A 22,086-nucleotide genomic window follows, 5' to 3' on the forward strand; every position below is an offset into this window, starting at 1 on the left:
CCTTCCATGCAAGGTACCGTTCGCCCTTTACTTCACTCAACTCTTCGTCTGCCTGGATCCTGAGCTCGTCATTGGTAACATTGTACCCAAACTATCCAAGCTAACGGGAAGCGCTCCAAGAAACTGCCTTACCACCTGCTGCGTAAAGTAAGCGCAGCGCCATGAACGATGGGGAAGTGGCTTTGCGCTATCTACCGGTGATCAAGCATGTAAGTTTATTGGATCGGATTCTGGGTGGGATTGTTGAGCAGTTTGGCCGTCTCAGGAACTGCTCGCGAGACCTCTTATGCTCTAGGCCCAGCGTAGCCGAGATGAGCGACTCTGGGCTACGTGCCGGTTACGTCATAGATGGAGGTAGTGGTGTCAAAGTGTTTCGCATCAGGTTCCCAGATTTTCATAGAGTTGCTCATATATTCCATGACCACTATGATGCTATTACGAAGTCCTGATACGATATTGTGACAAACGCCTGACGAAAGAGGAAAGGGAAACGATCCGAGAAGTGATACTAGACATACATCTCGCAAGTATTATATACATCGAGAAAGAAAGTAGCAAATGATACATGGCGACAATTATGTGAACCGTTGATAAGAAAGGTCTGACACAACACTTGTCCCATCCCTGCCTTGTGTCGGCCCTGACAAGTTCGAAATATAATCGTCATCCGGATCACCAAACGGATCGCCTTCAATAAGCCTCGTTTGCGAATCTCCTACTCTCAAACTGCTATGCCTCGAGTTCGTTGTGAAGCTAGGCGGCGCAGCACTATGCGGTCTATACGGCGGCGGCGGCTCAGTAAGACTATTGTTGTCTGAGAACGGATTGTCCACAGGCCTGTGAGTGTTGGAGGTAATGGACACCATATCTGATGTGTCGATGCCAGTGAGGTAAGCGCCGTTTGAAGAGTCTGAGCCGATAGGCCCAAGGATGATGGGTTGGAATGCGCTGGATGTTGACGTTGGGGGTAGTAGGTGGTTGGGCGGGCTACGTGATACAGAGATTGCTGGCGGCGGTGGTGAGCCTGGTGGTGGTGCCATGTAAGGTCGCACATTCGGTTGTGGTTGCATCTTCATTTCTTGAGCGACAGTCTGCGCTGCTATTGCTTCGGCTTTCCGTCTCTTGCGCTTGCGCAAACAGACTAGGGCTACCCCGCCTATGATCGCGAGGACGACAATTGGGATTACCGCGGCAGCGGCATACATTGGTGCATTGTTGACATGTTTTTGTGAAAAATTCCAGTCCGAAGGCCTTCCTCCATATGGATTGGTTAGTGATTGCGATGCTTCGGAGTTCAAATTCGATGTTGAGGTCGATGTCGCCCACAGTGACGAACTGCCCATGTGGTCGGCATATGCGGTCGTTGCTGATGTGGAAGTCTGCCAGCTTTCTGTGGTTGAAGAGGGCTGTTGATACGGCGGCCATGGACGATCTGACGGATATCCCAAAGGCCGTACACTGGGCATGGGAGGTCTGCCTGAGGGGGGCATGATGCCAGTGAAGCCAGATTCAAATGCACTACTCGTAGGCGTAGTCGACCCCGTCACAGTGTACGGTAATGGTTCAATGACAATACTCAACACGATTTCCGGAAGAGCAGTGGTAGAAGAATCGATGTCTTCAATTTCAGTGACCCAAGGTGGCGTCTCGCCCTCGTCTCCATCCGTTTCCCACTCGTCTTCTAGAGGAGCCATTGCGGCTTGGACAATGCGCTGACGAGAGCAGCTCCTAGCTACGTATGGACAGACCGCAGTGGTGTGGTAGGCTCGAAACCAGTAAGGAAACAGCAATCTGACGGAGATGCCTGACACCTAGATATGACCGATGCGGGAGCTGAATTGTGGTGGTGATCCTCCACTTGCTTAGCCAGTAGCAGGAGATGCGGGGCCGAGACGGGGTTTAGGCGTGACCTTGGTACTCCAATCGATGACGCGGGAAAGCACACTATGTACCCTTAGGCAACAATCGTTCCTTCTGCTGGGTAGATTCCTGGGAATCGATGAAGTGGCACGCAGTTGACCACTTCAAAGGCAATGCGGAGAATGCAAAGGGACACGGAGTGGGAGGGTAGTCCTTTGAGCTGGCCGAGGGCTGGGGTGGCGCAGACATGCTACCCGTTGTCTAGCAACATGTGTGCTGCAAGCTTTCAGGCCAACAGAATGTAAGTCCGAAGTGCCGGCTGGGAATAATCGGCGCGGTTGGTTACATACTGGGATGGCATTGGAGAGACGGACTCAGCCTCGACGCCTATAAGACGAACAAACCCCACCTGCTCGGGTTGATAGTATTTTTAGGCTTGGCCAGCTGTCCTAGCCGTCGATCTAACAAAGCTTAGTATGGGGGAACCGTGTCTGCGTGCTGAGCTCACTCTTACAGCGTTTGTCTGTCGTTGTGCGGAATGCTGATATCGTGACCTGGTGACTCTCGTGTTCTCTACGATGGAATGTCTGTCAACAAACAAAACATGTTCACAAACAACAGCCGGCCCATCCGACTTGCTGGATATGTAGATCTCTTGAGAAAGTCTTTGTTGTGGGGAGTGATTGGGCGGGGGAGTAGGCCCGGATCAATACGGCTGACTGTGACAGGCTATAGCTGCAGTTGTTCGCCTTGGAAGTTGCAAGTATGTACCGTTTGGGAATGGTATTATCACAAAAACTTACTCAAAATGCAGCTAACGAGAGCTGAAACATGGAACTGAGACATGCATTGCAGCTGCAGTGCGGGAGATTCTTAAAGTCCGGGTGTATGTATGTGTCTCTTGGAGTATCGCAAGAGAGGTATGGCGGCTGCTGACTGGCGGCCTTGAACCTCTCTACAACTCAACATGAATTGCACAGACGTTAAACCTCACATCTCGGACTCATCGTCCACAATGGCCAAGATACCTATTCAACGTTCAGTATGAGCTCTTCTCCAGGATGTCAGCCAGACGCATTAGTCCGCCCGAAGTGCCGACTGGACCTGACATGTGCTAGAGACGCGCTTGGCTGATGATCTCATCGGCCCGCACGCGTTGGCTCCACTGTCTGCTGGCACATTCACGACGCCTAACCCCAGACTCTTCCGCTAACACGGACATGGACAAATTCAAGGGCATCACCAAAGGAGGCTGGCATCCCGAAAAGAATCGCACTAACAGCGGGAGCAGTGGAGGTGGACAGAGCGACTCGAAGCTCGGGCAAGTTGTATGTAAGCTTGTCCTTGCCTGCATGAACCCGTCGATTAACTAGGGATAGAAAGGATGGGTTGGAAAAGCCCAAGGTAAAGACCCCCATGCAGAGGCGGCCCGCGAACACCAGTCAACGCCACTATCGTCCTTGAAAGACCCCTCACAATTTGCTCCGCCGCCCAAGCGACTAGACTACAACGGCGGTTCGGCAGCATCCGCTTCGACAGGACCGTCGTCTGCACCTGCTGCATCGGCAAAGCAAAGGCTGCAGGAGAAGGAAGAAGCAAGGAGGAGAGCAGAAGAGGAAGCGAACAGGCCGCCTCCAGGGCCCTACAGACCTGACACGACGGGGTTGAGCACGGCACATCTACCCAAGCCTCCAGCTTTCCGACCAGGCGCCGCTTCGCCAACGACTACCGGCGCTCCTACAAAGCCCAAGCCCAGCCTACCTCCTCGTCCTCCACTACCGCCACGTCAAAACTCGAACCCTAATGAATTCGCGCCCGCTCCTCCACCGACCTACAATGAGGCAACACGAGAAGCGGCACCTGAGCAGGGAATCCTGAACCAAGGCGCTCTGGGTCGTCTGGGGCAGGCAGGCGTATCTGTCTCAGGCTTCGGCATTGGTCGAACGGCTTCTCCTCCAGTACCACCTCGCGCGAACCCATCTCCACCTGTTCCTCCTCGACGAGCCCCAAGCTCGGACACTGCCACACAACCTCCAGCTGCAGCAGGGCATGGCTCACAGATGAACGAGTTACAGAGTAGATTCGCAAGAATGTCTGGGCCAAAGTCACCAGCACCCCCGCCAACCACGGGCACATCGTGGGCAGACAAGCAGGCAGCGCTTAAGACTGCCAGCAACCTGCGTGACGACCCTTCAAAAGTGTCGGCTTCAGACTTGAAAGGAGCGGCATCGACTGCCAGCAATTTCCAGCAGCGGCACGGGGATCAAGTCGCGTCTGGGTGGAAGTCCGCCAACTCACTCAACCAAAAGTATGGGATTGCTGGTAGAGTGAACGGCCTGGCGTCGTCAAGCGCGTCGCCAGCCCCATCGCAAGGCCCATCGCAGACGGGAGGCCTTGGGAAGAAAGCACCACCTCCACCTCCACCAAAGAGGAAGGAACTAAGTGAAGGTTCGGCTGAGCCTCCGCCGATTCCTCTGAGTAGCAAGCCCAAGTTTTGAGTAGCTCTCTGCATTGTAGTCTTGTATATAATTCAAATCCAGTAACTACTATTACTACCAGCAACAGCGTCGTCGTATTCCTAGCCTGCTAAACCTGTTCCCCAGATGTGGCTGTTCGGGCACCCACGTCACCTTGCCAGATGCGGGAATGGACCCCCAACAGGTTCACTTATCCCTGCAAAATTTTGCGTGCTTGCTTTCGACTACCTCGCCAACACTGCGCAAAGACGGGTCTTTTGTAGAAAAGACGGGACGTGTCTACTGCGATACTCGATGGCGTTAGACTTGCGAGAGTCTGTATTCTTTAGATGATATCCACGAGGATCTCGTTGTCCAGTGGGAGTTTGTAGCAATTCGCCTCGGCAGCTGGTTGCGATGTCATTCGTCCAAAAAGTCCACCCGGTTGCATCACAACGCTAGCAATCCTCATCATAACCAAGAAGGACTGTCTAGAGCCTTTGCCTGCTGCTTCTAGCTCCTTGTCCGACGCACCTCTGCTGAATTTGTCCTCGCTCCGAGCATATCTGTGCTCTTGTTCTGCAAATATAACTTGTCCGCCTTGCCCTGGGTTCGTGCGCCGACAAATTTGTGTAGTCAGACTGTGCATCGCGTGCCTGGCCAGCGACAACAACACAGCTGTCCAAGATTTGCGCCGACGACAGGAACGCCCAGAAATCCGAGGGCCGATTTTTGCTATCGAGTGCGGCATAACGGCTGGGCATTGACCTCACGGAACCACAGAAAAAAGCCCAGCGGTCCCCGGACCCTTTCACTCCGCCGCACCTCGATTGCGCCTGCCTCGCGAACAGCACCCACCCTCGACCGAGTGCTGCCAACAACCGCGCATCTTCGCGACCACCTGAACATCTACCATGTCTGGTGCAGGCCCCTCTCTCCACCCCGGCGACTGGCCGTCGAGGGCTGTTCTGCAGTTCCCTCCCGATGCCGCTCCCTTGCCCATTCCTCCCCCATGGACTGGCGAGTCGACGTTTGCGAACCCTTTCCCGATCCCCGAAGACATCTACCAGGGCGCGTTGTCGTACAAGGTGCCCCTGACCATTGCCTCCGTCTACTTCGTCACCGTCACCTATGTCAACTGGTACAACCGCCAACACGGTAACAAGCCGTGGAGGATCGCCAAAACCCGCCCATTCTACGCCTTTGTCATCTTCCACAATGTCTTCCTGGCTGTCTACTCGGCCATTACTTGCGTTGCCATGATCCGCTGCCTCAAGCACTCTTTCCCCCACTACAGCGAGCCCAACGCCGTTGTCGGTACCATTGACGCACTTTGCAAGATCCACGGTCCCCGCGGACTCGGCGACGCTGTCACCTACAACAACACCAACGATGTCTGGAGCAGCCTCAACTCTAATGTTCTTGTAGGCCCTAGTGGCCTGCCAGACCAGACGGATGTTGGCAGAATCTGGAACGAGGGTCTTGCTTTCTGGGGCTGGTGGTTCTACCTCTCCAAGTTCTATGAGGTCCTTGACACGGCTATCATTCTGGCCAAGGGCAAGCGCAGCACCACTCTCCAGAAGTACCACCACGCCGGTGCTATGTTGTCCATGTGGGCTGGTATGCGCTTCATGTCACCTCCCATTTGGATGTTCGCCCTGGTCAACTCCGGCATCCACGCCATGATGGTAAGTAGTCATTCTCCAATCTACCGGATTTTAACTAACGAATTCAGTACACCTACTACACCGTCTCAGCCCTCGGCTACCGCGTCCCCAACGTCGTCAAGCGAACCCTTACCACGCTTCAAATCACCCAATTCCTTGTTGGATCCGCTTTCGCCGCCATCCACCTCTTCGTCTCCTACACCGTCCCCGTTTCGGTCGCATACAAGGTCGCTGAGAAGGTTGCTCCCAAGGTCGTCTCGTCCTCCGTCTCATCCGCAGTTGCCTCTGCTACTGAATCGGTTGCTGAAGCCCTCCCCACCGCGACCGGTGTTGCTGTAGCCTTCCTCAGGAAGCTAATTTACCGCGCAGCTGGTGACGAAGGTCTCGCTGAGAACATCCCCGTCCCTGGTCAGCCTATTCCGGTTCGCCAGCAGCAGCAGCAGCAGCAAGTCATTGCTGGAGAGCCTGTTCCTACCCACAACGCGGTCCATGACTTCTTCCACCCTCACGAGACAGTCGAGAAGACCTTCTACCGCACTGAGTACCAGACCGTTCCTTGCGTCGACACCTCCGGCCAAGCTTTCGCCATCTACGTCAATCTGATCTACCTCGCACCGCTCACCATCCTCTTCATGCGCTTCTTCTTCAAATCATACCTGCGCCGCTCCTCGCCTAACGCCAAGAAGGACTTCAAGCCTCGCACAATCTCCGACGCAGCTGGTGACGCCAGCCGCAGCGTGGAGCGCGAGCTCGACTCCCTTGACAAGTCCGCTGAAGACGCCATCTCCTCGGGTGTGAACAGAGCTAGGGACGCTGTTCGCGGAAGGAAGCCCACCAACGGCCACATCAAGGACGAGCGAAAGGGTAGCATGAGCCCGGCCAACCAAAAGTTCCTCGAGAACATCAACCGCCGCGTCAGCCAAAAGCTCCAGGAACTCGACGAGGGTGCCGATGCTACAAGCAAGAAGGCTAGGCAGATTGCCAAGGAGCTGGTTGGCAAGGCCGAGGCTGCAGGTGAAAAGGTCGAGCAGGCTTACGAAGATAACGAGGAGGACATTAAGGAGGCAGAGAAGGCCAAGGAGAACGCCGACCGGAATCGCAGCCCTAGCAAGCTGCCTCGCAAGCAGAACAAGAAGAATAGCAAGAACGGTCAGACCGACGAACAGGTGGCTAAGCCTGAGCAGGAGCCTGAGCCAAAGGACCTCAAGAACACCCTTGGCAAGAAGGATGGCAAGGGTCTTTTCTAGATAAAGAAGTTTCTCTGGGGCGGTAATCAGCAAATAAGCAACAGATGATCAGTGGTGCGCCGTTTTCGGCCGCACCTCTCCAATTTAGGGTTCGAACACATTTCCTTAGGCGCTCTGTATAGAATCTCGAGATATCCGGGCGCGAGTCTGCTTGGAGGAAAATGTATCAGGACACACTAAAAGTCAGAAGGATATATCCCATGAGGTAAAGGATGACGAATGGAAAGGAAGGAAGGAAGGCTTGGGTGGATGGCGCAGCTAGGATGTTTAATTTATTCATCACGATATTTCAAGATTTTCACATCCTCCATTGTGAGCATTATGATTGATGGTGCCGCTTACATGCATACCGCCATGTTGACCCTGTGTTTCTCTTCCATTTTGCTCCAGAGTAGCTGATTGGACGACTCAATACTAACGAAGAACCCCCTCACTCCCCAAACCCATACCCATGATGCCACCACCCAACTCCAACACTTCCTCTCTCCTTTTCTTTTCTTTCTTTTCCCTCTTCAACAGCTCCATTCCTTGTGCTCCACTCGTGACTCCCTTCGTGACATTACTGCCCGCACCATGTCCTCCTGCTTTATACCCATCGTCGTCGTTCCTAGCGAATATCTGCAAGCCCCTTAAATGCGTATCCTTACCGTTCTGATGATTCTCTAATATCTTGATCTGCACGAGATGAGCGCGCAAAACTGGCAACTTAGGGGTTGATTGGGTGGAAGACGGGATGGGGCGAGGTTGGGGGTTAGGGGAGAGAGATGCGAAAGGCGCTCTGGGGTGGGGACGCGATATGGTTTGGGGGAGCGAAGGTGTTGATGGTTGATGTTGAATTGGTGTGACGGTGTGATTGTAATGACGGAGGTTGTGGTTGTGAGATGGTGGAACAGTTTGGGGTGTTATTTGTGGATGGCCGTGTGTAGTGGCGGGATAAGGAGGAAACGGTGTATGCTGCTGCTGCTGTTGTTGATGAATCGGCGTCTCCAGATCCAGGTCCGTGACATCAGCCTCTTGAGTCGGCGCCGCATTTTCAGAATCAGAAGATGCAGCGTCGTTTCCACTCCTTCTCGTTCCGTTTAGAGTGTAGGCTTCCGTCAGGAGACGTTGTGGTCGGTGACCTGTAGTAGTGCCTCCTTCATTATTTTCTTCGTCGTCATCTCCATCATCGTCGCTATCCGGATCTCCTACACCGGAAAAGTCCGCCCATATCCATCCTCTCGGGCTCTCCAATCTCATTTCGCCCCACTCCTGGAGATCGTTCAAACCGCTGCCTGCTAAGAAAATGATCTTAGTCGGCGTATAGCTCTCATCTTGTTCAAAGTCTAGGTACAGTCTAAGACCAACTATACGAACGAGCTTGAAGAAGTGTATATTGAGGTAGTGTGGCTGCGGACCATCGGATTGCCAAAATAGATTCGTATTTGGATGCCGAAGCTGAGGTATCGAACAACCCGGTTTAGAAGACGAAACGGTCCAGGAAGCCAAGGTAGATATTTCCCGGAGGTATGGTGGTGGAGGATCGAGATTGGGTAATGGAGTGTCGCCGGCGTGGTTTGGCGAACCAAAACCATCACCCTCTTCGTCATCTAGTTCTTCGTCGCCTTCCTCCTCTTCGTCTTCCTCTTCACCTGCGAGCCCTGCTAGGTCGTCGCCGAGTGTTTCGTCATCATCGTTACCATCGAGATCTTGGTCTTCTTCTTCTTGGCGGTGGCCGTCCAGTTCCACATCGCTATCCGTGTCATCTGCTTCTGGGGGTGAAGGTGGGGGCATGTGATGTTGCTGCTGGACCCGGCCACCTCGGCGACGAAGTGAGGGTGGCATAATTGCTTTTTGTGACTTGATCGCAAGTCGATGTCACGAGACCCGGAGATGCAAGATTCGAGATGGCTAGGGCCCGTGGTAACCGTGGCCCTGTAAGCAGGTACGACAGAGTGGCTGAGTTGGGCGTAAGACGCAATAGGCAATCTTTTACCCAAGGAGACCGATTATGGTTTGTCTAAGCCAGCTCTGGTGTTTAAGGGATCGTGGCGCCACTAGCTGATTGTCCGAATGTGGTACACTGTGCGGATGGGTGTTGATCAGGTACCCGGATACGAATGCGCGTCGCGATGACGAAACTGTTGGTGTGCGTCGCACAAGACAGCAACGTCGAGACTCAGCTCCTATGATGAAGGTGTGGTTCCTTTTTCGGTCGCCGTTTGTGCTTGCTACTTTGTGCCAGGGTCGTGTTTGCGATGAAGTTCGGAACCTAGAGGCCCAAGCGTCGGGGAAATTGCTTCACTTCCCCTTTCGTCTACGCGCATTGTGTACCTGGCGCTATCTGTAACCCTCCCCCACCACCCACACTCCCCGCTATCAATCGTTTCGCATCCGCGCATATTCATTGACATGCATACATTGCCATGCAAGATGAGATGAACGTAAGATCATCGGAGAAGGCCCCGGAGCGGAGCCCAAGATCCGCGGCACGCTAGCAAACGTCCCCCGCAGCGCGGCCCTATAAGCGACAACACCAGTGAGCATCGGATTCGCCCCAGCCGGCGAATTAGAGTTTTCGATACATCTCCAAAGCATGCTTAAGGGCGGAGAAGGCCGCCATTGACAGTCTAATAGGAGACGACGACCTGGATGGGCCGCCCTGCATGTACTACAATGATAGTCAACCAAAGTCGCTCAACATAATGATGCTGTATGTTAAGCCGGTTCGTTCCCACAAATGCAGGTCCCAGGTCTTCTTGGTTGTTTCTTTTTCTCTTGAAGGATTACACACCCACAGTGCTATCTTTGAGCAAAACGGCATTCTAGATCGGTCTCATACATCTCCGTACCATTGCTTCGAACGTGGCTTGCAGCAAGACGTGGTATCACATCAAATACCCTAGTCAGCTACAGAGGATATGTAGTCCTCAAACCACTTATTTTGCCGCCACAATCATTCCTCACTCATTCGTCTTGAGGAAATCCGTACCATTTCGACTGTGTCTTTCTTTCCAAGGCCGCTGTCACATCGTGCGAGATCAGGTCCATCCTAGCTTCCTTGATCATGATGCACAGTGCGACTGATCTGGCGCAATCTACCGAGCAGCAACTACGAATTACCATCGCTTTTCTAGCCTTGGCTTGGTTCTTCATCTTGCTCAGGATATGGACTCGCACCTATGTTATCTCGAACTTTGGCTGGGACGATAGCGTTATGATCCTTGCTGGCGTAAGCTACTGGTCAGTTTCACCAAGAAAAACCTTCAGCTAACACTGGTAGATGACATTCACCGTATACTGTGGATCGACTTTGTACATTGCGTGCAATGGTGGAGGCACCCATGTCACAAGCGTGGACCGGTTGCAGGTGTTGACAAAGGTACTCATTCTGGCCATCATCTTGTATCATCATGCTCACCATCATAGTGGGTGGTTGCTAGCGAGGCTTGCTACATCATCACCATCATGATAGTCAAGATATCTCTTGCCATCTTTTTCATCCGCATCATCGTCAAGCGCTGCCACCTTATCTTTATCTACGTTACAGTCGGCGTCAACATCGTCTCATCGGCATCTGCCTTCTTCTATTGCTTTTTTAGATGTGGACCCAGTCTGGACCAGTACGTAATGAACCAGCTTATGAATAATTGTGCGTCGCGGGAGCTTGACTTGTTCATGGCCTATCAGCAAGGTATGTAGTATTGTGAATCGCTTGTCTATACATTCGCTCACAGTACGCATCACAGCCGCTTTTAGTACTTTCACCGACTTTGTCTTTCTGTTGCTGCCCATCCCCATTCTCTGGCATGCCAATATGGACAAGAGATCCAAGATCTCTGTCGGTTTTGTTCTCTGCCTAGCAGCTACGTAAGTCTCCTTCCAGTATCCCCATCGATTGACCCCCCTAACACACAGCAGCGGCTGCATCTGTTCTGGAATACGCTTCCGTTATATAGAAGGCCTAGTTCAGACCGACGACTTTTTTTGGAGCGTCGTCAACATCTCCATCTGGAGCACTATCGAAGCAGGTGCATGTATAATCGCCGGTTGTCTCGCCACACTTCGTCCACTCATGAAAGGCGCGCTACGTCAAGCACGCGAATCGAGCGCTGTGTCCAGTGCCGCACATCACATATCAAGAAGTTTGCGATCGGCCCACCGATCGAACAACGAGCATTCAAAAGCACATTCTGTGTCACGATTGTCGCGACGAGATGTTGCGCTTTCCGAGATTGACCAGAGCTTTTTCAGTAACGAGCGCAAAGCCTCATTACCACATTTGGTTACCAAGCCTTCATACACCGAGTCCATTGCACGACCGGACAGCGCAATCACCCCTTTCGCATCCGAAATGGGAATCAGAGGTCGGATGAGCACCGACCCTATCCTGAGCCGCACCGAATCCGACGCTACCGACATGCCTCTATGGGAGAAAGAGAAGGAGCAGGGGTTGCAACAACCGGCGCGTGTCAGCTTGACACTGCACCAGAGGGACATAAGTGAAGAGAGTGTACCTGGTAGACCTAAGTCGACACCTGTTCTTCCTGTTCGATTCAAAGAAGCGGACGATGTTGTATGAACGATAAGTTCTGAACGGGACTGAACACACATACACTCTACATAAGTAGTACAACTCACGCGTGCATCGCCTCGACCAACACAACGACCAATAAGCAATGTGCAAACGTCGGAGCCATTACCGTGTCGTTATCGGAATGTGGCTCAAATAGAGCACCATCCTGGTCAAGGAAGGCGACGCCTACCTATGGTCACTGATCATGCCTACATAACCTTTGCCCGAATGACACCTGTCTATTGGGTCCGAACAGTATGAGGACGCCAAAGTCCTTCAAGGCTTGCGAGACTATTGGGATCGGAGTTGGAGTGAAGAAGAGCAAAGAGAGAAGACTCCTGGGGTCGATATAAAGAGGCCATGTTATTCAGTGAAACCATAGCCGACAAACAGTCAGAATGTCATCCGTCGACGAAGTGCGCGGTGACACTGTCACACATAGTCATACTGATATCCTTCCAATACATCTAACATAAATGCCACGAATTTCCTGAATGTGATGTTCTTTCGTCCGCCATGCCTCCTTATCGAATACTTGGAGCATTTATCATCTGCCACCCATAAAGGCAGGCTGGTATGCCTTGACACCGCCAGCCTTCATCAGTTCCCTCAGCGCCATAGTAGCGTACTGACTGCTCGCCAACTGCAGCTTCAGTACAACCGCAATCTTATCCTCTTCTTCTTTGGTCTCTTCTTTCTCCTCCCCTTCTTCCATTTGCGCATCAGCATTCTCTCCCTTCTTCTCGTCCTCTTTCTCTTGAGCCTTGTGGCCTACGTCCCTCTCCCGACCCAGCCTCTGCATGTCTGTCTCAACAAACTGCTCATCCACCTTCTTATACTCATGCACCTCAAAAGTGAGAGGCTGCAGCGGCCTAGCCAAAAACTTCCTGTAACCCCCACTCAAACTAACCTCCCTCCAAGTCCTCCGCATATCCATGGGATCAAGTCCTCCGCCCTTCTCACTACCCATGAACTCCTTGTAAAACTCTCCAATTGAATTTCTCGGGTACTCGACATCGAAACCCGGTTGTGGGAGGACAATATCCCAGATACTGTATTTTCCCGACGCGGCTTCGGATGCGGAGAGGGAACGGGCACGCTCGAAATCTGCTTCGGGAGCGAGAGAGGAGTCGGTGCCGGAGGGGTTTATGATGGGTTCGCCGTCCTGGTCGTGTGTTGATGTCGTCGTCTTGGATGGGGCGTTTTCTTCTTTATCGCGGTGTTCGTTTACAAGAACAAGGTCTCCCTCAACAACCTTGTCGCCGTGTTCAGCCCAACGTTTTCCCGCAACGGTGTTCCAAACGAGAGACTGGTACGCGTGAACGTACATGAGACGCAGTGTACGAGGAATTGTCATGAGCGCGCCTTGCCAGTCTGTTTTGCGGTCGTAGCGACCGGATTTGCTGTTTCGGGACCCGAGATGTTGGATTATATTTCGCTCTGCTGTAAACTTGCGGGGCAAGAATTCGAGGGCTTCGGCACCGCTGCCTTTCGTTTTCCAGATGTGGAGGGCTTGCGCACGGTTGCGATCGTCTTGGGAAACCTGGACAGCGGTGGCTTCGTTATTTGCGGCAGCGAGAGCGGTTTCGCTATACGCAAGAAGGTCTTCGACGGCGCCTTTTAGATCGTCTTGCAGCATCTTGCGGCCAATGGCATCGGTGCTTGCGGCGAAGGAACCGAAGCGTTGGAGACCGTAGTAGTTAATGAAACCTTTCTCGGAAAAGTCACTAATTGCCTTGCTGACCACGTCGTTGGCGAGTTGCCGTCTTTGAACAAAGTCTAATCCTTCTTCGCTCTGGAAGTGGCAGTCTCGGAGCGTGATGGTGAACTCGTTGCCCATCAGGTCTCCAAGCTTCAAGTCGTTGTGGCGGTACTCAAAGTCTCCTACAGCAGCATTGAACAGCGTCTTGTTGAAGGCTTGCATGCGCTGCGCTGTTTGGCGCCTGACACAGACCCTCTGAACAGTGCATGCTCGTCTATCTTTTGTGCCTGCAAAGCCGAAACCCTTGGCACCACAGTTGAGCTTACTTCCTAGGAAGCCAACAACCTCCATTGTGTCCTTGTTTTCCTTGTACAGGTTGAAGTGCAGGTATTCACCACCAAGCTCCTCCCAATCCTGACCTCCTCGTCGCCGTCCCTGGTCTTGTCGATCCCCACCACCACCCTTGCCCTTCTTCTTTTTGCGCTCCGCTGGGGGAGTTGCCTTGATGCGTATGCATTGGTTCTCCTCCATAGCACTCTCGAGCAAGTTGGGGAAAATGCGACGCAAGCTCTGGTGAGCCTGTGTGCGCTTGTCCTTGTCCGTTATGGGCGATGATATGACTGCTTTGAAGTCCTTTGCTTTTTTCGATTCGCGTTTCCGTACTTGTCGGACAAGTTTGACGATGTCGTCGGTAGTCTGTTCGCCGAATATCGAATGTAGAATGTTGCGATCGTCTTCCGGTAACTAGACGGTATCAGCATCTGCGCAGTGTATACGCCTACAAGTCACACACCTCTTCTTCTTGCTCTTCCTTGGCTGCTGCTGGTTTACCAATGATCTGCTCCCCATCGTTCTCAGATTCTTTCGGCGCATCCTCAACCTTTGCTGGTTCCGGTACTGCGAGGGTTGTCTCACCAGCGACTCCCACATCCTGCATAACAGCATCGATCTTGTCGTCGGTCGCTATTGTGCTCTCTGACTTGTGTTCGCCTGTACCTTCGACCGCCGGGACATTCTCTTTCACAGGCTTCTTCTTCTCTTCCACCTCGGTGCTCTTCAAATGCAGCACCTGCCCATCGAGCGCGATCTCATTGACTAAGAAATCCGTATATCTCTGCTTCAAGATACCCGTGAAACCCAAGTTGTTCGGGCAGACATATTCGGTTATACCGGCGCGTACTTCGCGCTCCAGATCCGTGTCAACCGACGCCGGCGCTGAAAGTATTGCAGCTGTCTGAGCTGGTGCAGGAGAGGTTGTGGGGAGGGATATGTCGGTATTTTCGTCGAGTCGCGCGCGTTTCGCGGGTCGCGTAGACTCGTCCAATCGTTCAGACATGTCTGCGCAAGAGAAAATTGTGGTGATGAGGTTGTGTGAGGAAGTCAAGTTTCGCAGACACTCGAGCTACGAGATTCTGCGCGGGGAAGTTTTTCCCGAGGACGTGCACGCGGGGAGGTGAGTTTTGGCGAGAGCCTCGATGCCCTCGTTACGACCGTCAATATCTAGCTATGTGTACCTCATTAAGATTTATTGCAGAGACCTCTAGGACACCCGTCACAAGCAAGCAGAAAGGAGTTTTGTGGAATCATGAGATATCAAATTCATGTTATCTATCTGCTTAAGAAGAAAAAAAAGGATCCGGCCCAAACTCCTCAATCCTGCCCAGGGGTATATTTATGCTCTCGACTTCATCGCAACGTAATTGCTAAGCGAGTGTGGCATTCCGCCTTTTTTGTGGGACAAAGACAGAACAAGAAAAACAAATGGGTATACATGTTCGTAAAACAGGCCCCGTAAAGAAGGGGAAAGAAGTGAAGAGGTCTATAGCGAGGAACTTCCATCAAGGAGTCCGCGCTGCGTGTCGGAAAGGACTGTACAGCACCTACGCCTGAGCGAAGATAGCAAGGGTAGCACAGAAGTTGGAACGGTTGTCCTCATCCTTGGCAACACCCTGTCCACCCATAGTGATCATATTGACCGAAGCCTTGGTCGATAGACCAAACCAGTTGATGTTTGTCGAATTGGCAACCTCGTTCATGTCTTGCTGGCAGTTCTGGCCAACGACACAGTCCTGGTCGTAGTTCTGGAAGAAGGAGTAGGTACCCGCGCCGTAGCTCCAGATGCTCTCGCTACCATCGGTGACACGCACAGCCCAGGCAGCCTTGGCTTGGCTCATGTCCGGGTCGAAGAACTTGTCGTTCTTGGTGAAGGGAACGGCAGCAGTGGGGTTGGGCTGGTAGTAAGGCGTCTCGGTTTGAATGGCCCCGTAGAAGATGTCCTTGGCGCCGGAGAACTGGTACTGCGACATTTGCGAGTGCTCGGATGCAGTGCCGTACATCCAGACAGGACCTTGGGATTCTACAAGCATACCGCGACCGTTGTAGATGTCAATTTGAGAGTGGTCGTCCTGGTCGAGCTCGTGATCCGCGGTCCAAAGCCAAACGTTCTCGAAGTAACCGTTGGAGTTCTTGGTGATGTGGAGCTGCATAAAGGAGCCAATGCACTCTGGGTTGGGCTCGTGGGTGGCATCGGGGTTCTTCTTACAGTTGGAGGACTGGAGCTTGGTTCCGGCGTAACCGCCAACACGGAAGTGGACGTCCCAAAGACCGGCTGCACCGCTCTCTGCGTTGATGTTCCATTCCATCAAGATACCACCGGGAGCAGGACCTTGAGTACCGATGATGAGGTCGGAGGCTTCAAAGGAACCCTTGTCACCGCTCTTAGCACCAACTTGGAATCCAGGCTTGGGGTCGTCCATGTTGGAGAAGAACTCGCCTGTGATGAAGAAAGTGCTGTAGACTTCACCAACCATCTTGACGTTTTTCTCAGCGGGGATAACAACAGTCTTAGTGATGAGGTAGGCACCGTGGTCGACGTGGAGAACCTGACCCTCCTGAAGACCATCGATAGCAGCTTGGATAGCAGCCGTGTCATCGGTCTTACCGTCACCCACTGCGCCCTTGGACTTCAGGCTGACAAACTTGGAGACATCGACATTCTCGTACTGGGGCTTGCTGCGCTCGAACCAACCATTGTTGCCTTGGAGGCTCTGGGGCTTCGCGGGTGCACCGTTGACGTCACCTTGAACACGACCTAGGGTAGCTCCAGCAGCGAGAGCGTTACCCTGAGCCCAGGTCTCGACCTTCTTGCCACCCTCGAGGATAGTGTTACCAGCAGCACCGACAATGGCCTTCTCAGAGCCGGTGAAGTCGCAGTTGTCGAGGATGAGGGTACCACCAGTAGTGGGAATGCTGTTCTCGGTGAAAGACGAGTTGATACCGATGGGGGTGTTGGTGAACTTGCTGTCCAGTAACAGAACAGAGCCGACAGTCTGGTTGGCGGGGCTGTTGGCCATGTCAAGACCGACTTGACAGTTGTTGATGAAAATGCTCTTGTATGTGAAAAGCCAGTTCCAGTTCTGGAAGATAGCGGTGCCACAGTCATTGAAGGTCATGTTGCGGATGGTAAACTGCTGAGAACCCATAAAGGCACCAATCGCACCACCGTTGAAGGTCAAGTCGGTCATGAAGCCACCGGAGCCGTTGTCCTGGAAGATACCCTTCTGGTCCTTGCCAGCGTCACCCTTGGCCATCTCGAAAACGATGTTCTGGAGACTTGTTGCTTGGGATACCTGCCAGTGAATACCTGCAGCAGCCTTGGTGGCAGAGATGTCAATGACGAAGTTGCGAACTTGGCGGTAGAAGTTGTTCTGGTTCGTGTACCAGTTGGCACCGTCACCACCTGGGATATAGGGATCGGCATCGATCAAGCCCATACCCTCGAAGTCCGGAGTGGCCTTGAGGATAGGCATGTTCAATGGGTCACCGACGAACTGGGTGTAGTAGTATTGAATGATGGGCTTGCTGATCATGTAAGTGCCGGCAGGGAAGTAGATGAGCGCGGGTGTTGTGGTGGTAGAGTCGCATCCCTCGCCGCAACGATCGCCGTCAGCGATGATCTTGTTGATGATTTCAGTGTCATCGGTAGAACCGTCACCCTTGGCTCCGAGCTCCTTGACGTTACGGAAGACCTTGTAAGATGCTGGGTTGGGGTTGAAAGGAGCCTGGCCCTGGCGCTCGATTTTCTCAAGCCAGTAGCTGGAAGCACCAGCTGCTGGTGCTGGTGCTGGTGCTGCCGGTGCTGATGATGGAGCTGGTGCTTGCGCAACAGGCACAGCAGTGGAGGGAGTGGCGGAAAGGAGGACGCGCAGCGTCAATAGAAGCGCTCCAGCGCTAAAGGCAACCATGATAGCAGTGCGTGCGTTGAAGTTCGGAGTTGTTAAACGTCGAAAGATTGACCTCAAAGGCTGGAAGTATCGTCGTCAGTTGACCTGCAAGAGACGTTGATAGTGCTGTTGGATCGTTGTGTTGGAAAGTTTGCAGGATTGCGAAGTGGTGGATAAAGCAGTAAGGTTGCCTGGCAACGAAAGTGGTAGAAAGTAGGAATATTGTTGTGAGAAGAAAACTTCTGCACAATAGAAATGAATGACAGAGAACAATAAGAACTGAAGACACACAGTGGAGTGCTAGTAGAGGACAGGAAACCTGCGTGAAGGGAAAAAGTGAAGAGGGGGGGCCACGCATTGTATAAGTATAGCAGTTCATTCGGGAAGGAACTTACAATAGTTTCGTGGCGCCAATCAAAGTTCTGGAAACTCCTTGTTTCAAGTTTCGGGTAGCCGGGGTGTGATGTTCGCTGTGCTGTGCTCGATTCATGTTCCCCGGTATCTAGTAGACATTTTATATCCTCGTCTTCGCTGTGATACCATCCCTCTTCTGCCGCCTCTTCATCGTGTACACCTGCACTTCCCGCTTCACTCCGAAGCTCATCCTTCTCTTTCGCCTCATGACGAGCACCTGCGGCCATGTTCGCAAGCCGCATTTCACGCCTGCAGACAAGTGCCGAGGAGTGGTTGCGTGAATGCGACCCTGTCGCCGTCGCGTAGGTCCAAAATTACCTAGGGTCTTCACTAAGAAGGCCCACAAGACTGTCCCCGTTGAATCCCTTTCTCCGCGTGAAACAAGCGGGAGACGATGGCCAGTAAGTGGTTGAGGAAGTCCAAAGGCTGCGAGGCGAGCGTTTGTTCCTGGAAGGGAAACAAGGATCTGACTGGCGCGCCACAACCGGCGGCCGGAAGTGAGACGGCTTTGAAACGCCAGGGCATCGACAGGCCCTCGCTCGCCCGACGCGTTGATAAAAGCATTTGCCAGCGCTTCAACGCCACGCGCACCTCTGTGCAATTCGACGCGACGGGCCGGCAGGAGATCGTGGATACACTGCGATGCGCCGGTCTCCATGCAAGAGGGCGCTTGAGAGTCATGGGCCGATGCAGGCGAAGTTGTGGTCGAGTACAATGCAGCCTCGGCATGTGTCTTCCGCATCGTAGACACACGTCTTGCCTCCACTATGTTTTTAGAAGAGAAACATTTCACGTCTTCGCTGAGCGTTGTGCGCAACGTTGCACGAGCCTTGCGGACAGAACAAGCTCGTGCCGAACACCAACTTGATCGCTTCCTTCGACGTGACGTGCTCCGAAACTTCCTTATGCAGGTACACAAGCATCAGAAACTACGCTTTACTGTGCCAGTCGCCGCCTTAGGTTGCATGTCCAACGGTCACCGTGTTTCGCGCCGGCCCCGGGTATACTGCTTTTCATTTCGTTCAGGGTGCTGGTGTGGGGCATGGGGGATGTTTTAATGAAACCCGAAGGCTGGCCTTGCAGATCCCTTGTGCTTAACGCAACCTCTCTAAGGCTCTATTATAGCACCTTCGACGAATGATATTGTGCAGACCGTGCTATGTAACAACTGCCTTGCGCTGCTGCGAGAGTTTGCGCATGATCTAGATTGTGGCTGATGGGTTGCGATTTACCTAGATTCCCCGATCGTCCATTTCATTCGCCTTTCTTGCTCCCCTCTCAATCACCACAAGTTCTTCGCGTCTTCTTTTTGGGCAGCCATATGATGGGTTGACTGACCTCCATTGGCCTCTTCATTTAGCATGCGGCTAATAATCGTGGCGAGTCGTTCGATGCCTTCAGCAAGCATGTCTTCCTCTTCCCACTAGCAGCATGTTAGTGACGGCTCGGAGGTCCAACATAGTAGTACATACCGCAAAACAAACTCTAATATCATTGCTGAAAGACGTGCCCTCACGTTCGGTGTCGCCGGGTACCTACATCTGTCAGCTGTGAGCACACGATAGCGGAGAAGTATACTCACCTCAAACATTTCGCCCTGTACAAGCGTCGTCTTTAGCCGTGCTCATCATCTGGTTTTGGAACGTAAATCGTGGTTTGTACTCACCTGTGCGACCACCAAATTCTCCTCTTCCTTTGCGCGTTGTGCTACCACAGCACCTTTCAGTGGAGAAGGTAACGTGAGCCAAATGAAATATCCACCAACAATCTCGCGATCGGTTTGGGGAATGCTGACGCCTAGTGGAATGAGGTGCTTGTTAATTCCTTCCACCATACGGCGGTACCGGTTACCATATACTGGCTGGAGTCTGTCGTACACGTAGCGTTGGAGCTCTCCAGTCTCCAGTGTCTCGGCCACAAAGCAGGCTGTCAGCTGGCTGGGTGCTCCACCTGAACGGCTCGATCCTCTGGAACACGTTAGCTGTCACTGCCTATTTGAGCGAGACATGGCTGTGGAGTCGGCCGTCGACATCGATCTAGCCGTCATGGTACCGATCTCGGGTACCTCAGATCTAGCACGAGCGATGGCGCGCAGCAAGAGTGAGAATCGAAGAGCTTGTCAGAGGGCATGCTTACGTTTGCGATACCCCGTATGCCATCTTAGGCGTTCCTTCGCACCAGCCTGTCCGTAACCCGGGGCCAAAGATCTTGGAAAATGATCCATTCGAAACTGCATTGCCGAACCCATCAGCGCCATGTCTTTCGGCGCCGCCGTCCAGATACCGGTCGATATCGACGATACGGGGCAAACCAGCTTTCTCGATTGAAAGCGTACTTGGGCTGAGACTTGATGGCCATTGCAGAAAGTCATATACATCGTCTGTAATGATAAGAGCGTCATACTCTCGCGCCAGACGTACCAACTCCTCTCTTCTCATTAGGCTCATGGTCTTGGAACTAGGATTGGAAAACCCCGGCACCGCATAGATGACATGTTTGTAAATTTTGTTCGAAGGCCTCGGAGGTTTAAATTGCTGGTCATGCTGTCAGTAAGGCTATGCAAAAATAAACGCATTGTTGAGGGAGCATAATTCTGAGGCAAGGTTACAACAAACTCCAACTCCGGCATAAATCTTCAACGTCATTTCAGCAACGACTCACCGGCTCATTGTTGTTTTCGGATTTTGCTCTCTCTTCACTCTGCCTAATCTGACTTCTCAGATACGACATGTCAATACCCTCTTCGTCCTCGGGCACGGCCCGGAGTTTTTTGTGGAACCCAGCATCCTCGAATATACGGAACGCAAGCATATATGCCGGAGCCACTATCCAAACATTCCTTGTATATACAGGGTCTGTGAAGTCTTGGAGTAGGCAGGCCAGGTTCTGAGAAGCCCCGCCGGAAATGCATACGCGTTCTTCAGATACTGGGTCCGCAGGCTTGTAGAACTTTGTGAGCCATTGCGCAATGTTGCTGCGTAGCCTGGGATCACCTGAATCGGGTCCATAGCACATGGCAGGATACGCCATAGGCTTCTTCTGGAGTACATTATGGGCAGCTTTGTCGAGCAATTGCGTAGGCAATAAAGACACGTTTGGCCATCTGTTGCTTGTCAGCGATCACTCGGGGCTGCGATGCGTCTTATTGGGCCGCGTAATGTCCCAAAAGGGTATGCGAGTTTGCATGAAAAGCAGGAGCACGTGCCCTCTTAGAAGATTGATCAGCTTCTTAGAGCTAGTCTTTGAGCCGACGACGTCCGGTAGGGCGAACGTCTTAAGTATTTGGTCCGCGATAGTTTCTCCGCCGCCCATATTGAATTCTGTATCAAGTGCTGATGAAGCCGTGTTCAGCATTGAGGATAACGCGGCTTCAGAACACGGCTACGTAACCGAAGTGGCTGGTGCGCAAGTATGGAGCAGAGTGGACTCAGGCAAGCAATATCGTGGTGGTCGTGAGATTATATCAGATGCGAAGTTCGGAGATGAGCGTTGGCAGCATCTGGATGGAATTTGAAGTACGCATGCGGTATGTCATTCCCACGCCTACTCACACTTAAGGCGCGGCTCGTTGCACGTGTGTTTGACAGCCACGAGGCCTCGGGTGCACGCTATCGATTAGGGATGGTACGTCATCCCTTCGCTTAAGATTGAAGCCGCCGCGCCTTTCAATAGTCAACACCGATGTTGCAAATAGTCACAAAAAACACGGTATGTCAGCTGCAGCTCTACAGACACATACACACCGTTCAAAGGGTCACACGAATCTGTATTGATGGCTGCATGCTTGAAGGCTGGGAAGGACTCGAAACAACTAATAGTTGACACGACGCGGCTGAGCATGGGTCCGATTCGGTGGATGAGGTGGGCCTTGCCCGCAGTACGAGGCGCAGGTGCTCGCAGGTGTGAGCCAACACTGGCAAAGGGTCCTTTTGTACATCCAAGAGGCCGCTGAGTGGCCGGTC

At 52.7% G+C, this 22,086-nt stretch overlaps 8 protein-coding genes across 8 annotated transcripts; 3 read left to right on the plus strand and 5 right to left on the minus strand.

Annotated features, from left to right (window-relative positions):
- Nucleotides 1-575: 575 nt before the first annotated feature.
- On the minus strand, nucleotides 576-1,694 carry AA0111_g1615 (hypothetical protein; the record flags this gene model as incomplete). Its single annotated transcript, XM_028647294.1, has 1 exon — nucleotides 576-1,694. The coding sequence occupies one exon, from the start codon at nucleotides 1,692-1,694 to the stop codon at nucleotides 576-578; it is 1,119 nt and encodes a 372-aa protein (XP_028510678.1).
- A 1,386-nt stretch (nucleotides 1,695-3,080) lies between these two features.
- On the plus strand, nucleotides 3,081-4,358 carry AA0111_g1616 (hypothetical protein; the record flags this gene model as incomplete). Its single annotated transcript, XM_028647295.1, has 2 exons — nucleotides 3,081-3,188; nucleotides 3,240-4,358. 2 exons carry the CDS (start codon nucleotides 3,081-3,083, stop codon nucleotides 4,356-4,358), a joined length of 1,227 nt encoding a protein of 408 aa, XP_028510679.1.
- Nucleotides 4,359-5,230: 872 nt separating this feature from the next.
- On the plus strand, nucleotides 5,231-7,230 carry AA0111_g1617 (hypothetical protein; the record flags this gene model as incomplete). Its single annotated transcript, XM_028647296.1, has 2 exons — nucleotides 5,231-6,004; nucleotides 6,052-7,230. The coding sequence occupies 2 exons, from the start codon at nucleotides 5,231-5,233 to the stop codon at nucleotides 7,228-7,230; spliced, it is 1,953 nt and encodes a 650-aa protein (XP_028510680.1).
- A 414-nt stretch (nucleotides 7,231-7,644) lies between these two features.
- AA0111_g1618 (hypothetical protein) lies at nucleotides 7,645-9,054 on the minus strand (the record flags this gene model as incomplete). Its single annotated transcript, XM_028647297.1, has 1 exon — nucleotides 7,645-9,054. The coding sequence occupies one exon, from the start codon at nucleotides 9,052-9,054 to the stop codon at nucleotides 7,645-7,647; it is 1,410 nt and encodes a 469-aa protein (XP_028510672.1).
- A 1,225-nt stretch (nucleotides 9,055-10,279) lies between these two features.
- AA0111_g1619 (hypothetical protein) lies at nucleotides 10,280-11,791 on the plus strand (the record flags this gene model as incomplete). The annotated part of the gene is made up of 5 exons (XM_028647298.1): nucleotides 10,280-10,441; nucleotides 10,493-10,591; nucleotides 10,639-10,903; nucleotides 10,959-11,079; nucleotides 11,131-11,791. The coding sequence occupies 5 exons, from the start codon at nucleotides 10,280-10,282 to the stop codon at nucleotides 11,789-11,791; spliced, it is 1,308 nt and encodes a 435-aa protein (XP_028510673.1).
- Nucleotides 11,792-12,332: 541 nt separating this feature from the next.
- Nucleotides 12,333-14,823, minus strand: AA0111_g1620 (hypothetical protein; the record flags this gene model as incomplete). The annotated part of the gene is made up of 2 exons (XM_028647300.1): nucleotides 12,333-14,231; nucleotides 14,281-14,823. The coding sequence occupies 2 exons, from the start codon at nucleotides 14,821-14,823 to the stop codon at nucleotides 12,333-12,335; spliced, it is 2,442 nt and encodes an 813-aa protein (XP_028510960.1).
- A 544-nt stretch (nucleotides 14,824-15,367) lies between these two features.
- On the minus strand, nucleotides 15,368-17,731 carry AA0111_g1621 (Glucan 1,3-beta-glucosidase; the record flags this gene model as incomplete). Its single annotated transcript, XM_028647301.1, has 1 exon — nucleotides 15,368-17,731. One exon carries the CDS (start codon nucleotides 17,729-17,731, stop codon nucleotides 15,368-15,370), a length of 2,364 nt encoding a protein of 787 aa, XP_028510959.1.
- Nucleotides 17,732-19,406: 1,675 nt separating this feature from the next.
- Nucleotides 19,407-21,436, minus strand: AA0111_g1622 (hypothetical protein; the record flags this gene model as incomplete). Its single annotated transcript, XM_028647302.1, has 7 exons — nucleotides 19,407-19,547; nucleotides 19,597-19,659; nucleotides 19,707-19,721; nucleotides 19,791-20,091; nucleotides 20,261-20,658; nucleotides 20,786-21,227; nucleotides 21,330-21,436. The coding sequence occupies 7 exons, from the start codon at nucleotides 21,434-21,436 to the stop codon at nucleotides 19,407-19,409; spliced, it is 1,467 nt and encodes a 488-aa protein (XP_028510962.1).
- Nucleotides 21,437-22,086: the final 650 nt, after the last annotated feature.

The sequence above is a fragment of the Alternaria arborescens genome, assembly GCF_004154835.1.
Source record: "Alternaria arborescens strain FERA 675 chromosome Unknown contig_3, whole genome shotgun sequence".
Lineage (NCBI taxonomy): Eukaryota > Fungi > Ascomycota > Dothideomycetes > Pleosporales > Pleosporaceae > Alternaria > Alternaria arborescens.